General features: G+C 41.8%; 1 protein-coding gene across 6 annotated transcripts in view; it reads right to left on the reverse strand.

The window, feature by feature from the left end:
• AKAP13 (A-kinase anchoring protein 13) overlaps positions 1-17602 on the reverse strand; it is a 208124-nt gene that overhangs the window by 42838 nt on the left and 147684 nt on the right. For 5 of the 6 annotated variants that reach the window (XM_027719853.2, XM_027719852.2, XM_039385922.1 and 2 more), the window contains exons 11-14: positions 15009-15090; positions 11041-11177; positions 4125-4471; positions 950-1003 (exon numbers count right to left, since the gene is read on the reverse strand). In XM_027719853.2, coding sequence (XP_027575654.2) covers positions 950-1003; positions 4125-4471; positions 11041-11177; positions 15009-15090 — 620 coding nt within the window. The remainder of the gene's footprint in view (positions 1-949; positions 1004-4124; positions 4472-11040; positions 11178-15008; positions 15091-17602) is intronic. The other variant, XM_027719858.2, reaches the window with a different exon arrangement.

A 17602-nucleotide genomic window follows, 5' to 3' on the forward strand; every position in this document is an offset into this window, starting at 1 on the left:
GTACAGCACTGCTCGTAGGGCTTCATTTATGCTGACGCATGATAAGGCACAGGGATTTTTTTGGTCATAGTATCACTGTAACATCTTCTTCACATGTGGAAATGTGGTAGTTTGCTTGCACACACATCACGCCATCCATTTCAAGGGAAGGGAAATACTGAGTTAACCTGCCACAGGAGGAGAGGTAGCAGGCTGTGGGAGATGAGGTTGTACCACTGAAGAGGAGAGGTTAAACTGCTATATTTTCTTTAGCCTAAAATGTCTAAGTGTGGTCAGTACACATCTGCTGTGTCAAAAATTAAGTGTCCTGTTTTATATATTAATAGACAACACAAAGGTTACGTGAGTGAAAATGCCTATCTGCATTTTCCTCACGGAAGAGGATCTGAAAAAACATGAAAGTTTGCTATAGAGAAGAAAACCACATGGAAGTAAAGAGAAAAACACACCTTACTACCTATTTTTTTAGGAAGATGATTATAAAAAACATAAAAACAGCAAAATTAAAGCCATTTAGTTCAACTAGCTGCAGATCTGCAGAGCGTTCTCCAAATGTGAGATTGCGTCTGATCCATTCCCTCCCCACGTGCCCCTTCTGCAAGTCTTGCCAGGAGTCCCTGATGTGCTTTAAATCTAAATCACACACACGCTCCCAGGTAAACAATCATTTTAACACAACTCCAAATCTTACACATAGCAAAGGCCAACTAAATGATATCTGAGACTTCTCCAAGTTATTAACATATCATCCTGGAGAAAATGGCTTGGGCATGTGCTCTGTGGGGCAGAAGAACAGCTCTGAGTCAGACTGGAGAGCGAAAGCAGCCAAGCGGGATGCACACCTCTAATGCCAACACTTCCAGAGGTACTACGGGTTTACTAACATGAGAATATGGAGTTAGTAGACATACAAAGGCAAAACAGTTAGTTACATTAGTTGGCTTTGTACCTTCTCCTATGAATGGGAGGCTTCTTTATACCATCCCCCAGAACTCGCATTGAACTGAAAATGAATCATGGAGAGTGGTCAGCAGCTTGAATGGAAAAAAAATGAACAAATGGCAGCTAAGGGATTAATATCCCTGACACACAAACAGAGGGAATGGACATACAGGGAAAACACAAAATGAAATACTAAAGGAAGTAATGAGTCTCTGTGTTCCTCCTCTCTATTACAAATAAATCCGGGTTTCGGTTGTTGCATTTTGTACAGAGAGAAGGTTGCACAGGTATTGACCATGTTGCAACTTTGCTGCTGCCAAAGCCAGGTCAGTTTAAAGTTTAGATAAGGCCAACCTCTTTGACAGAAGCTGTTAGCAACAGTGATTAACACCAGCTCCAGTTCTGCAGCGCTTAATTCACCAGTGGAAAACAGCGGCGTTTCGTCCCTCGGCCGGAACGTTAAACACACTGCAGCATTGTTGAAAGACAGGCATTTCAAATCCCCTATGAATGTCAGGAATTAACTGAAGGATGAACATCCTTTTGTGGCAACCTTGTTGGTTTTCTTTGTGTTTTTAATAGCAAAATGTAGACATGAGGATTATCTGTGAAGTTCATTTGAGGAGAGAGGGGAAGCAGAGGGGAACTGAGCATCTTTTCACATTTCATTTAAGATTATTACCTTTTTTCCAGATCTTTTCTGTGAACAAACTTTTACGCTTGTCCCTCTTAAAACAGGTAACATGAACAGTGGAAAAGGCCAAATCCTAAAAACCACTGATTTTTTCCTGTAGGTTTTTTGGGTCCTGTATCAGGAGCTCTATTTCAGCTTGATTTAGCTACATATTCGTCATAAGGGGAAAGACTGGTTTTGGTGTGGATGGGGGCTGGACCAGGTTGTAAGTCCTTTGCTGGGACAGAAGGCACTTCTTAGAGCTCAATTGATGGTGCAGTCTGTCACCATCAGTGACAGACACCTCCTCCTGGCTCCACAGCCCAGTCCTAATCCTTGGTCTGGTTTTGGTGGCAATTACACTTTATTTGGTTAATTTCTGCCCATTTAGTGAGTGCACCCTGCTCACCTACAGAGCAGAGAAGTGCCATGGGTGCCCATGGGAGGGGAGAGAGTGTGGAAGGTGCAGGGAGCAGCACAGATCCAGCACATCAGCAGGACAAACCTTAGCTAAGGCTTGTGCTCTACATTACTTCACTTTAAAGATTTGCAAAAGGCAAGTTACAAATAAGGCTTTTTTCCCATTAAATGAAAAAGTATCTACTGCATATGAAATAAATGAATAAGGAAACACTCCAAATTTAACTGATTTCTATGAAAGTCACTTCTTTGTGCTTCACTTCCTCAGTATTTGTTGTTGCTCACTAAGCCACCAGAGTCTCAACATCACAACAGCCTCATGTGAAAAGAACAAGGAAAACAAGAAAACAAACCAAATAATCCAAATTCCTTTCTAACAGAAGCATAAAACCAAACAGGAACCAAATCAGCACCATAGATCCACCCAGCTTTTCTTTTTTAATTAACCTATGTGACAGCTATCCTTATGTAGCCACGGCTGTATCTGAGAACATAAGAGAACACTTACTGTTCCTTTAACTCAGATTTTCTTACATTTACAATGAATGTATTTTTCCCTTATCAGAAACAGCCTCCAAATCTGAGCAGAATTTAACCCCATCTGTTCAGTGTTAGCAGTGACTGCCAGCTATGCAGTTTATTACCCCCAGAAATCCTTATGCAACAAGTCCTACACTTAAAAATAAATCTCTGCAAATGAGTTTAAAAGCTTATGGATTCATTCTGTCATAAACCTGCACATATGTCATATGTTGACTCTTTTGTAGCTTTAAAAAGACAAGTATTACTTAATTTATGTAAATATTACCTGAGTACCAAGAATGAAGCCCCAAAAAAGGTGACAGTGGTAGAAAACAATAATAATAAATCTTTCATCCTATGTTACTCAGAGGGTCCTGAATGTTTTTCAACCTTGACTTTAAAACCTGAAGGGTATACAATATTCCCTTCCTGACACTCACCGCTCCTAATGTGTAAAGGATGCACACATTCCTGATGGGAGGCTGCTGCCTCTTCCTGGATTATCCAAACAGGTCAGTAAAAATTTACCAGGAACCAGTTGTGAGTGGCCAGTTTTAATTTAATGCCATCCATCGCCAAATGCAAAGACTCCCTTTCTGTTAAGAGCAGACCTGAGGCCATGAGGACGGCAGCAGGCAGACAAGAGAGCGGCACTGCACTGCACGCCGGGGCCTGCAGCCTCAGTGAGCTGCAGGGAGGAACCTGACCCTCCTAAACCAACTCAGTTTTAATGCTCTGAAAGCATTTAAACACATTAAAAACACTGGCCAAACCTCCACTGGATTCAGAATATGCAGGGTTTGACCTCAAGTGTCCAGCAGCCCCGATGCTGAACAGAGCATAGCAGGGAACCTTACACCAATTACTGCTTCTTGGTCTGCATCTTCCTTTACTTCATCTTCCCCACTGAGAAGGGGGACTGAGCAAATTTTTCTCCCCCAGTCACTTGGCACCAGAATTTACACACTCACGTGGCTGTTACACCTCTCCCTCTTGCATCTTCTGAAAGAACAACTGGGAAAACTACTCTTTTGAATCTTCTCGGACACCACCAGGGGCACTGGTGATGAGTTAAGTGGGACTTACTGTCCATGACAGACTGAGGTGGAACCAATTCTGTGAAACAGGGATGACCCACCTCACCACGATGAAGAGCCTCCACACCATTTTTTAAAAGCCTGTGCTATGTCTTAATACAATCAGAGCAATAATGGCCATGTTTATTTTGTGATCAACAAGATTTAACACTCCAATAATTCCCTTAGCAAAGCCCTTCATATAGAAAGGGGTGATGACAGTTCTAATGGAAGACCTGTCCCAAGGTAATTCCATTTACTCTGAAAAGCTTAAGCATACTGTAGATATTAAGTACTTTAACCCTGAACCCTGAAAGTTAATTTAAGAAAAATGAAGAAACATATGTTAGGAGATTGTCTTCAACCCTTGGAGTGAAAAAGAAATAATCAGAAGCGATGTCCGCACTCTTCTGTTTTATCATGCCAAGCCTAAAGCTCAAATAAATGTGCATGAATGGGTGTAAAGTAAATCAAAGCAGCTCTACACTCACCTCCTCTGGTTTATTTCTGCTTCGTTGGTGGCATTCTTCCCTGGTCCCCAGCTGTGCCGACGGAAAGGAGACAGTGGCCGCATGGAGTTGCGTAAGACAGAGGAATGGGTGGGCACATCTGTGATACTGTCCAGCTCCTCTTCCTTCTCTCCTCCCTCAGAGGCCACCATGTTGGTGCAGCTGCCATCCAGGCTGTGCCTGTCCTTGGGCTGGGCAAAGTTCACAGTCGGTGGGAAGGGAAGGGATGTGTCGCTGCCCAGGGATGAGTTCCTCTCCAGGGACATGGTGTCATCTGCAGAGGAACTGGAGCTGGTGACATCACATGCAGACTGCTCCTCTTCAGGCTGCTGTAGGCAAGAAAAATTAAAAATATATTAGAGTACAATCATAGAGTGGTTTGGGTTGGAAGGGACCTTAAAAGATCAGCTAGTCCAATACCCTTCCCATGGGCAGGGACATTGCTCACTAGATCAGGTTGCTCAAAGTCCCATCCACCCTGACCTTGAACACTTCCAATGAAGTGAATACATTTAGCATTTTAAATAAATGCAAATATTTTATATTTCACATGAGCTGAGAGATTTCTTAGTTAATAGCTTAAGGCAAATTAACCATCACAGAACCAAGACTTTTTGCTTTGGTTTCCAAAGAGGGTCAAATGCTCTGCAGGGTGATCTCTTCCACCCTTGGCTGCCATAACCCTGGGCTCCCATCTCAGGTCCTCTGCCTGCCTTCCTCTCCCCAATTCCACGTTTCATCCTGCACAGCAAATCCTGTTCCTCTCACCATTTCTGGCTAAACCTATTATTGATCAAGGTGCCATAAAACTGCCAAAGGTTTACTGAGAGTGAGTAATGGGAACTGGGTCATCACAACTCCTGATGACAAACTCCAGACTCTCCTGTGAGACCGCCATCGGCTTGTAGAGCTTAAGGCCAATGCACTGTTCTACTGCATCATGCAGCACAAAAGGGACAATTACTCACTAGCAGAAAACAGACAGAAAAAAAAATAAAAGCTTAAATCCCTGTCCCCTGCTACTTTCCATTAAGCAGAAAGTTAATACCAGGGTTTGCAGTACTTTTCAAATCCAACTGTAATTAAAAAAAAATATTCTACAGGATCAGCCACCCTGTATTACAGGTCTCGAGTCATACTGCAATTTTTGGGTTTAGTTTGCTCAAAAAACAGTATGTAGAAGCCAAATTGGTTCTCTTTGGCCCAAGGCCACACGCTGACCATACAGCCTGAGAAGAGCCCGTGTGCATTCTGCATTCCCCGTGGCTAACATAAAAAACACAAGCATCTCTCTGACATCACCTCCAGTCTGAAATGGTGTTTGCCCTGAGGGACCTATGTGGGAAGTTTCAATTTATCCTCCTGCAGAGCCCCGTGCTGTATCATTTAAAATAATAATAGTCAGAATGCTCTGTCAGGCCATGTACAACAGACTATTCAGCAAAGCCACAGCGGGTAATTGTCCTCAAGCAGTGGGCTCAGAGGGCTGGGCAGAAGCTGAGCACTGGAGGAGCTGCAGGCTGTCAGCTCTCATTTGGCAGAAGACCGTGGGCTGCAAAATCCCATTCTCAGAAGGGAGAGATGGACATCAGAACCCACAGAGGGCAGGATGAACAGCAGTGCTGTCTCACGGAAGTCCTGACCCTGGATCCCACCCCACTGACTTCATTCAACTCCAGCAGTGTTAAACACTCCAGAGACTTTTGCTTTTCTGTGCTCTTTTTGATGAGCACACATTGTAAGCTAAAAACATTTTATTTAACTGAATAAAAAGGAACTGGGATGTTCAAAAAATGTTCTAATCAAATATTTCACTATTTAGAGGGAAGACCTATTTCATGCTTAGCTATTTTTTATTCTTAGAAGTTTATTTTTATTCTTACAATTTTAACACACAGTTATGTTCCTAAGTTAGTTTTAACAAATGCTGTCACACTATTTCCCTTCTTATATCCATCAAAGGGAAACAGAGAAAAAAGAAAGACAGCATCAACAGGACAACACGAAAGAACAATATACCTTCTAAACACAAAATATTAAAAAATACACACTAAAAATACATCCCCCTCCAAACATTCATTTCATGGTAAGGTATGTCAAATATTAATGGGGAATTTCTGTAAACTCTATTCTGTAAACTACTGGATTTGACAGATTTGAGTAGGAGTGTAGGTTAAAAGAAAAGGGAACTGAAATGGATGGCCTGTGAAGGTTTTGATGTCGTTTGGCATTATTCAAGATAATCTGATAGTTGTGTGAGTCATGATGAGAGCTCACTGAACTGCTTAAATACAGACCAATCAAGTAGTCATTATGTGGATAATACTCCCGCAGTAGAGGAAATAGCCTGCTTCACTTCTATGAGACAGGAAAACACTGTCAGACATTAGGTCAGGCTGGAGGGGACTTCGAACAACCTGGTCTAGTGGAAGGTTCCCTGCCCATGTCAGGGGGTTAGAACCAGATCACCTTTCAGGTCCCTTCCAACCTAAACCTTTCTAGGACTCTATGACTGGGGCAGCACAGCAGGAGAGGAGAGGACTGTGCAAAGTATAGGATAGTTTGGAAACAATTAACTTGCATGCAAATCTAGCAACAATAGTGCAAAACACCAAATTATTTACGGCAGAATCAGAGTAAAAAAGAGGAATTTTTATTTCCCAGATGAAAATACTGCTCCAGTTAAAAATGGAGAACAAAACCCACTTCCCTAACAAGGAATATTTAGGGCTGCTATCATAAAAAGCAGTTCAAGGAGATATTTGAAAAAAAGGGAAATAAATGTGGCCCCTTTTAACTTTTACCTTGAGCATCAGACTGACGACAGAACATAATAAACAATTCCCTTGAACTGTGGCCCATGCTTATTCCTCTAAAAATATTCTGCCTTCATTTCAATGACTTTTTTTTTCTTAAACAAAGAAAACAGTTAATATGAAAGAGGACTCTGTCTGCAAAATGCCAAATGTGGCTGACACATCTAAAACATCTATATTGTAGTCACCTCTGCAAAAAATCAGTTATCTGGCCAAGGGCCAGTAAATATGCATTTCTTTTTAATCCTATTTGAGTAAAAAAAGACACTATTTGCTGAACAGAAGTGGTTCTCTAATGTGTTCTTTTCCTACGAGAAAAATGAAACATTAAAGAAATATTAATTTTCTTCAATTTAGGCTTGCTGGATTGCACCTCAACAAATTCAGCCCTTAACTATGACCATAAACCTCATGGCTGAAAAGAGCTTTTACAGATATTTGCTAATGGTCATTTTCTTCGCTCTCAGAAACAGTACTTGGTGAGAAGCTAGTAAATAAAAATCAGATAAGGCATAAAAGGGAGTATTCTGAGAAAGAAAGTATGTGCTTCTTCAAGAATAGGGATAAGGGAAATCACTAGGATGGTCAGGGTATAAGATAACTTCTTCAACTAAATCCCTCCACTGTAGGAGGTCTTGATAAGGGGAATTAAAATGCTCTTTCAATCATTGCCGTGATGACAACGTGCAAAGGGCTGAGACACAAACCTTCTCTGTCACCTGATCTTCCATGTGACAAAGACATTAAAGGTGTTACAGTATTTTTAAAAAGAAGATGGAAAAAATTAAACCTTGGTATCCTGAAGTTTCCTTGGAATACCTTTACACTAAAAGTATCAAGCCAACATCTTTGGTTGGCTTGATATATAATCCAGCAGAATCAATTTTTATTTGGATTTGCCTATGGCTCCAGGTTCCCTAAAATTAACCTCAATAGTGGCCTCCTATCCATTATTTATCATAACTTTTATGATTTGGAGTGAAGGAGGCTTCCCCTTTCTGTTCAACCTTTTAATCCTTTAGGTTTGTATTTTCTGCATGGCTGTTGCGGTTTTTGTTTGTTTGTTTTTGTAAAAGAAACAATAATTCTGAAAAATAAATGCAAGATACTTGTGCGTTTGTGTATTTCCTTGAGTAAACCAAAACAAAAGCAGAAATTAAACAAAATTCAAGAAGTTGACTTGCAGTCCCTTCCTCTGGAAATGATCTGTGGGCTCCGGGCTCCCTTTGCCCGAATCATTTCCCAAGAGGCACATTAAAAAGTTTCCCAGTAACGCAGGATTTCGGTGGCAGGTTAAAAGTTAAGATGAGCAAAGCGTATGGGCTCCACCCCAGGATGTTGCCAGATGATTGTGAGAGATGACCTTATGCAGCATTAATCATTCAAGAAGGAGGGTGCTGCAAAGCCTGCCCAGATGGCTGTCTGAGATGGAGAAGGAAAAGCAGGATGACGAGGACATGGCAATGGAGCGCTGACGCAGAGAAAACAAAACACTTTGCTTAAGCCATAGACTTGGAAGCAATTTCTGGGTCTCAGTGACAGCCTCTAAAGTCTGAAAAAACAAGGCAGGTTTTAGTGCTAAAGCTCCCTGAACCCAGCAGCTCATGTTACACAGCTCAGCACAACATCCTTCAGGAAGAAAAGAGACAAGCACAGGAGAGGGCAAGGAGGTGGTACAGAGCACACATCAGGCACCAGGGACAAGTTAAGGTACCTGCAGATTTTGTGACCCCATAGACCCCAATGCTTCATGGCCCAGGGACAGAACCAGGGCTTACAATCTATACATTTCAAGTGATGTCTATGGAAGCAGCCCAAAGACAGACAACAGCTTGTTCTTCCTCCAGTTTTCTTTCATGTATTAAGCAGTTAACAAAGGAGTTTTTTCTACAATAAAAAAACCCAACCCTAGTAGACAAAAGTTCAACTCTTGCTCCACAGAAAGGAGAAACAAGAACTGGACTAGTAATAACAATAATCACCGTGACACCAAAAGGTTTGAGATCCTCTTTTTGTTCATAAACATATTCTCTCTTCTCAATTTGATATGGAAATTGTACTATTTAATAGGTTTATAACTTATCAACTACACCAAAAACATGCATCTTACAATATTTTTCAGAGGAAAGATTACAGGCATCAGTTATTTTAGTGGTTATTAAAAATATGCATAATTTGCATTTCTACCAGCTGGGCTCAGTAGTCTAAAACCAAAGAATAATTAAGGAACAAGCTCACAATGCTAAACTAGTGTCTCTGGTCCTCCTAGAAATAGCTTTAACTGTAGAAAAGGTACTCGGATAAATCCTGAGAAAGGAGACAAGGAATCAAATTAGTCAGTCAAACGGAGACAAATAAAGCGACTGAGGTTGAGATTAGCTTTGAATAACTTCCTAAACTCAACTCAGGAACCTTTTGAAGCCATTTGCAGAAGAAGTCTGCACTCCACCACATAATGAGAGCAATGCAAAGGCTGCCAAATTAAGAAATTCTCTTTCTACAAAGAAAAAAATTTCCTGCCTTTGCCCTCTCTCCACTGGCCACTGAAGATCTGCTTTCCCCACCCCCTCTTCCTTTCCCTGCAGCATCCCTGCTACATTGCACGACCTGTTCTTTTTACGTTTCAATTTTCTTTCTTGCATTTGGAGAAGGTAACTTTCCAAATATAAAAGGGGAAAAAAGATAAATTTCTGTATAGTATAAAATTTGCTGTGTTCCCACAGCACTATTCTCCTACACATCCCCATATAAGCATTAAATCAAGCTCAAATGGCAGTTGGCTGTTGGAATTTTGGTCACTCTGCACAAGAAAACTGAAGACAAACAGCTCTGACCAACAGCCTTATATTCCCACAATCCATGGTCCCGGATCCCTTTGAGAGTAAGATGGGAAAGGGTGAGGCTGGTGAGCTCTGTGCCCTACCACATGCATTAAGGATGACTTTACTGTTCATTTATAGCACATGAGATCACTTAGCCTGGGCTGTGGTGTTTCCCGTCCTGCTGGAAAATATTTGCCATCATCTGATTTGATTTCAGCAAACAGAATTTTGTTTTATTAAATATATTTCTCTGAAAGCAAGTGTGAAAGCTACTCCAAAAGTTTAGTTTTTCAGAGCAGGAGCTGCATCTGCTCAAACAGGTGAGCTGGAGTTACACCAAAGTGTGTGATGGAGACCAACGTGATGGCTGCTCTAAAGAAAGTTCACATCCCTTTGATTCTGCATCACTATGCTCTTTCTGGGTGCTTTTTCATCATCTACTTACGGTAAGAAAAGTATAAATAACCAGCAAGACAATCCTTAAAGAGCAAAAACTTAATCACCTTCTGAATAAATTCTGGCTGCTCTGACACAGACGCAAAAGGCTGATGCCAAAAACCTCTGCTCAGGAGGCTGACTGTCTCTCAGGTCTCTCCCACTCCTCCTTCTCAGCCACGAGCAACACAAAGGGCACAGGAATGACTAAGGTTATTAATGACTTCTGCTGTTGATTTTAAGCAAACTTGAAAACATTTTCATTCTACTTGCACGCAAACAGGCATTAGAGGTATGTCGCCTAGGCAACAAAACTATTCCCTGGAATTGGCCTGAAGTATTTAGAGTGAGTGTTTCCTTCCTATCACACTGAATTTACAGAAAAACACTGGTTCCTCTGAGAATTACAGTATATAAATCTAGAGGTGTCAGCACAGAGGTCATCCTTTGCTGGAGAAAAGCTCTTTGTTACATGGGTTAAAGATGGATTTCATATTGTCTGTGCAATCCCTAATGACCTTGCAAGAAAATCCACCTTTTCAACTCTTCCTCTGGTGCCTGATTTACTTTTGGACAGACAAAATTACTTTCATTTTTTTTAACACTGGGGGCTACAGTTTTTGGAATTATGCTGCAAGTAAATATATCCCTCATGTTGCTGCATCTGAGGAGGAGACCGGATCCTTCCCATCTATTTCTTTCCAGGATAATCGTTTCCAGGTTTCTAATCCACCAGTGAAACCAAGATGATCTCCATTTGCAGTATGGGTTTATCAGATCAGGCCTCAGAGGTTTTTTAACCATATCCCAACCAGGCTTTCCTACCTTTCCAAAGACAAGGTCTTCCATCCCATCACCAGACAAGGGGAAGAGGTCCGACTCGCTCCCGGACTCTCTTTTAAGACCACCCTGTGACGAGGCACAGACACCACTCAGCCCATCCTCCAGGAAGTTCTCACATTCTGTGGGAGCAAAGCAGAAAGAGTTATGACCTGATCCGTTCTGTAGCATCCACACATCCAGCTTGCACACTCTCAGTAAACTCCAGGATTTAAACCAACAGCTTTATAACTTGTGCTCATCTCCCAAAACCATGCATGCAAGTTCTCAATGTATTCAAGAGTTTAAAACTCCTTTTTAATGCATCATTGAAGTACACAGTGCAAACTGAAATTCTGCATGAAATAGCCATAAACACTTGTAGCTTAAGATGTTGATAAATACGCTACATATCAGGTATCCCACACAGGGGATAAAGGAACGTTTCCCATTGCAGTTGTTTTGCAACAACTGCAAAATTAGGTTCGTATTCAATACATGTAGAAAGATAACTTGACCGTATTTACTTTTTTTCTTAATTAAAGAATCAATTCCCTCTAAATGCCAAGGTCTTCTAATGCATATTTGGTCGATTATTTCATTCCTTCTTCTACACTTCTCACTGAAAAAGCACTAGTGTGACTTCCATGACAAACTTCACTTTCTTAAGATTCAAAAATTAAGTGATTTTTTTAAAAACTCTCAGTTTTTGTAACTCCTGACATTGAAATGTAAGCACATTGCACCTCTTCTTTCTCAAACACTTTCAGCTGTTTGCATTGGGCTGATCAGCAGCACAGAACTAGACTGCAGCCCCTGTGAAAACTCTTCCTTTCCAAAACCCCTAACAGACAAGTATTTGCACAAAAAAAATGCCTGTATATAATTTCATCTGTTCAGTCTTCAGGCAAAAGTATTAATGACAATTTTGGCAAAACCTTAATGTTCTTTGGTCCCAGGTCAAAATATTTTCTAATTATTACTATTTTTTAATTAAAAAAAAGGTGTTACTTTGTAACCTGCTCTAACTAAACATATCCAAAATGTGTTCTCTTGTCTGAAGAGGAGCCAGGACAATAAAATATTGGTTCACTCTTAAATTACATCTGACTAACTCTGTCCTTGGTGATGTCAAGCTTAAACATCAATGCAAGGACGAGTCTGGGAAGCTTGAAGTCATCGCTTTTCCTTCCCCATCCTTAACCTGTGCCTGACAGCAGCTATCAAACACTCCAGCCACATCCAGGCTGATGGGAGTGACTCCTCTGCTGGAGAAAATAATATTACTTTGACAGTGGTGGGGCTGTCCCCATTTAGGGTAGGGGGAGTCAGAGCCAGTCAGAAACCCCATTACCCGTAGAGGAGTTTCCACACCACAGAGAATTGGAAAAACACTTATTGGATGCTGCAGCTGCTCCCGTTCCCCTTTCGGTAAACCTGGAAAATCTGAACTGCTTTTCCATCACCGAGGGGGAGAAGGGAGGGGGAAGAGAAGAAGAAAGTGGGAAGAAAAAAAAATGAAGGGAAAAGCAAAGACAAGACGGAGCTGCTGTAAGGGAACGGGCCAGGGTGCCGGTCATCCAGCTGGCAGCCAGCAGAGCATGTCCACAGCCCAGACTGAAAAACAAAGGGGCTCGAGCCACATTCCAGTGGAAAATCAGCAGGGACAGTCCAGATGTGCCGAGGGATGGATATCTCACCCTGATGATAAATCATAAGCGGCAGCAAAGCCTCCTCTGCTGGAGCCTCCCAGGGACAGAGGACATGAAGTGTTGGGGAAAGATGATGAGGAGCAGAGAGATGGGGACACCCCCACACCTCAGCTCATGTGTGATGAGAAACTGATTCCCAAACCCTCTCTTCCCTCCATCCTCCTTTATTTTCTTTTGGGGATGTGTGTACCTTCTCTCCCTTTTTCACTGTTAGCTGGGTTTGTTTTGAGCTGCACAGACTCTGCACAATGCTGAGCTCCATCTCCACACCTGCCGTGGCAGCCTGGTGACAGTGCTGGTGTGACACAGGGACTGTGACACTGACTCCTGGCACGCACACAAGACACACACACTCCCTGTGCACTGCACATGCTGGAGTTATAGCACAGCTGTGCTGCTCTGTTCCTCTCAGGTGGAAACACAGTGATGATTGGAATGCATTTCTGCACATCGTATAGAGGCAAAAAAAAAAAATCACACAGAAAAAAGAAAGAAGAAAATTTCCATCCAAATCTGTTATGTATATTCTCCAAACCTTTGTGTCCTCCAAGCCAGGGCTGAGCCCTCCAATTCCATGTTGATAACTATATATCTGCTACACTCCTCTATGCACTTCATTTCAAAAGCACTGACAGCAAATGAGAGGCTCCATTTTCTGGAGTTACCTTCTAAGATCTGAGGACTCTGTCCTTACAAGCCATTTCAGCAGGATTATTCAGCACACGAAAAAGGTCTAATTCCTTATCAAGTAGTGTATTTTTAAGTTAATCACATTATAACAGCTAGTGGTTTTACTGCTGTTAGGTATTGCCACATTCTTCTTGCCCTCTCTACACTGCCCAGCACCACAGAGCAGCTGGAGGATGCGTGTGCAGTAATGGCATTATTTCTAGAAAGGCCAGAACCTGCACATTAATCTACATAAACACCTGCCTCTTTGTGCTTGTGCTACAGACACTTATTACTACAATTATTAATATAAATTTGTATATACAGATATCTAATTACATAACTGTTATAATATTTCTATAGTGTGATATTGCATCAGACAAGTAATAGGTGTGCAACTGATACTGATCCATAAGAATGCATGATTACAGATTTGGCAATTCAAATGAGTGCATGTAGTTTTGCAGATTAATGGAGTGCAGTAACACTTTCCTGAAGCATAAAAACCTAGTGCCAAAAGGGATTTGAGGATACAATTAATAAAGAAGCAGTATGGCAATATCACAGGTTCTCCTGTAAAAATACTCCTGAAACAGCTATTCACTATTCTTCTAAACAGAGCAATTTTTTTTTAAATAAAAAGCACTCATTTAACTTTGATGGGAGCTAGAACTTCTACTCAGAATAAAACCCTTGAATTAGTAACCGACATTAGGCCTTCTTAGCCTACACTCTCAAAAGATTTGGTTTGAATTTAAAATTGAAACTCAGTCTTTTTTTTTTTCAAGTCTCTCAGATAAATTGAAGGAGATTTGGGTTACACCACTGCTCATAAGGACAGCAAGGCAAGAAGCCTCCTCTCTACGAACAGTTCAAGTAAAGCCCCTATTCAAGGCCCTAATAAATTACTCTATTTGTTTTGAACATGCATAATCCAATGAAAGAAAACACTTCTTTTCTTATCTTGGACACCAACCCCTCTTATAAGCTTGCCCAGACAAGATTTTCTGTCCCAGTGGAGGAGCCAGAAAGCCCCAGCCAGCACACAGGGCTGGGAGCTCGGCATGGCCGTTGGGCAGGGTGTGGGAATGATGGCTCTGAACAGCCTTCCTGCTTCCTGAAGCCTGGAATCATGGCAACTTTCAGAGAGGGGAAAAAAAAAATAAAAATATCAAGCCACTGATCTAGGTTTAAATACGGATTCAGGAGTTCGAATTTCTGACTTTTTTTTTCTTTTACTGTATTAGGGTTAGCTAAAAGTCGGTCCTTTTAGTTAAAATCCATGTCTATAAAAAAACATGTGTGCCCCACTGTACTTTTGAAGTTTATTCAAAAAAGAGAAAAAAAATCAAAATACTGAAGTACTCTGAATGCACAATTATCTGAGGAGGTGACACATCACACAGCTCCCTGCAAGTCAAGTGCTACAGCCATGTGCTAACAATGACTCACAGCACATTCATCACACGGTGTCTTCAGTGTATGTGTTTTCCCCGTCAAGGCAAGGGATGTCAAAAATAAGAAGAACAAGAAGGATAGAGAAGGTGAGGGGAATGGCTGCTGGTCTGGAGCTGCCATCAGCACGCTGCTCACCTGGAGACTCCCGTGTCCGCTTGCGCTCCAGCAGGGAGGGATCGGGACATGGCTCCAGCGAACACCAGCTTTCGCGGTTTATCTGGAAAACAGACCAGAGCACATCAAACAAAGGCCACTCTCGCCAACACCCGTCAGTCTCTTCTGCAATGTCCCTCTGCATCGACCAGCAGATATAGAGTTATGGCTTAATTTTTTCCCAATAATGAAAATGTCAAAAGTAACATAAGATTTTTTTAATTTTTTTTTTAGCATCACAAAACAAACCATTAAAATATGCCAAAAAACTTTATTTCTCTGTGGAAAGTTTGATTTCAAGGTGGCTCCTACCCAAGGAAGGAGTTCAGAGGGAGGATGAGCCAGAGTTTAAGCTACCAGTTGAAGACTAAACACCTTGGCTTCAACTCCCACTTCCATCTGTAGTGGGACTGCAGGCAAAATACTCCTCTGCTTTATGCCTCAGTTCACTACCAACAGAACAGCAATTCCTTACCACCCACATTGCTGTACAGACAATCACCTCAGAGATAGCAAGGTGCTCTGATGCTGTGGAAATGATGGCTTGGGAAGTGCCCAGGTCATGGCGAGAACAAGAAGCACTTTGGGTTTGCATTAACTGAAATGATGATGATGATAGAAACGTCCATTTTAACACTAAGACACATCACATGGTTTATTTTAACAGCAGCCCTTATCATCTTACCCTGTCCCTCACCCTTTCCATGACTCCCAGTCTTTCAGCAAGGATGACTGATCTGTTCTCAGCCTTCTCCTCCCTCTGCCTGTGCTTTCATCTTCCTCACTCAGGTTGTGCTGTCCAACATTTTGACTCTGAAGTCTGCTGAACTATCCACAACCCTTGGTCATCCAACACTTGCTTCACATCACTTTTGTCTCCAGCCGGCAAACTCTGGAAGCCCCTTTACTCTCTCTGTTGTTTCTTCGAGGCAAATGCCTTTATTTGTCAAATGCATGCAAATCTCACCTGTCCCACACAATGAAATCCAAAGATTATTTCCCCTCCTGACCTGCGTCAAACACACAGGATCTCAACTTTTAACTAAGTTGTAGTTAAAAGGAAACTACTGAAATGGATGACTTTGCCTGATATATCAACTATTTCTTCTACCCTCTCTCTGTTTTTCATTTTCTCTCCTGAAATAATTTCCTTTTCTCTATGTCAAATAGTGATTTTTTACTATTTAGTTTTAGCCTCTGACCCATGTTCAAACCTCCTCTGTGATCCCGCTCTATTTTTGCGGTCCCTTGCTGGATTCTCATCCTCTCACTGGTCGCCCTTCTCCTATGTTATGAAATGCACTGGTTTTGCCTTTTTATTCTCTTTTTTTTTCTTCAATAAAGAAAAACCAAGACTCTCCTACTCTTGACCTGACAGGATGCTTTGACTAATGACCCACGTCCTTGTTTCCTTTCTCACTGAGATCATGGAACTTGTTACTGCAGTTGTTGGCTGGTGCTCCTCACTGCTCTGGCTGCATCTCCTGCCTGTCACCCGAGGGGCTCCTGCCAGCACCTCTGCTCACCTCCTGCTCTCCACTCCCCCTGACCTGTCAGCTACTTTCTACGGCACATTTTTCTTCCTCAGGTTTTGTCCTCCTCCATACTTCTGGGATGACAAAACAGGCTTGGAAGGGCCTCTGACAGATCAGCTAGTCTCTTTCTGCTGCTCCAAGTCAGGCTCAATTATCATCTGAGAGGTTTTAATCCAACGTGCCCTTAAAATCCTCCAGTGGTGAGGATGCCATGACCTTCTCCAGTCAGCAGCTCTTGCTGACAGAGACAGGGAGGGAGCAAAGAAGATCTGAGAGAGGAAAAACGAGCAGGAGTCTCTGAGAAGAGGTGAAGGAGACACTGTGCTCTGCTGGAGTCAAGTCTCCGGGGCACCTCAGTGCACATCCCACATGGACATTCTTCCCCACTTCCATCCAATTTTACAGGCTGTTTTGCTTAGATACAATGCACACTTCCTAGCAGTTACTCACTGACTCTGCTTATACATATTATTATATACACATTCATCCAAGATCCCATTACCCCTCGCTATGCACACACATCTAAGATCCCAGCCTTCCCTGCACCTCTTCTCAACACACACACCTGCATATCCATCTTCTCCCTTTTACATACAGCACATCTATATTAAATGAGAGGTGGAGAGAGAAAGAGAAGCAATCTGAAGTCTGAGAAGGGTTTTTGTAACCAAAAACTCAAACCAATGATTTTTTTGTTTTCCAAAGGGACACAAAGATGTTGAATTTTAACTGTTACATGGACAGTGGGTCACCATTTGGATTCTTTCAACAGAAGACACTCCCTGCTCTCAGTGAGGCTGTGTGGTATTGAACCTGAGCAACTGAACTTAACTGCAGAATTTATCCTTTTTTAGTCTTAAAAGAGCTGCAAAGTCAATGAATACCACTTTATGGTTGTAAAATCAATAAATATCATGTTATTATCCTTTTCTCTCCAGACAAAGTAGAATCTATTTGCACCATGGTTTCTTACATTTTATTAAAGGCAAATCTAGAGGTTGAGCCTGAACACATGGAGAAGGACAAATGCAAATGTGCTCA

The sequence above is a fragment of the Pipra filicauda genome, unplaced genomic scaffold, assembly GCF_003945595.2.
Source record: "Pipra filicauda isolate LSUMZ 115617 unplaced genomic scaffold, ASM394559v2 scaffold44_size3831614_pilon, whole genome shotgun sequence".
Lineage (NCBI taxonomy): Eukaryota > Metazoa > Chordata > Aves > Passeriformes > Pipridae > Pipra > Pipra filicauda.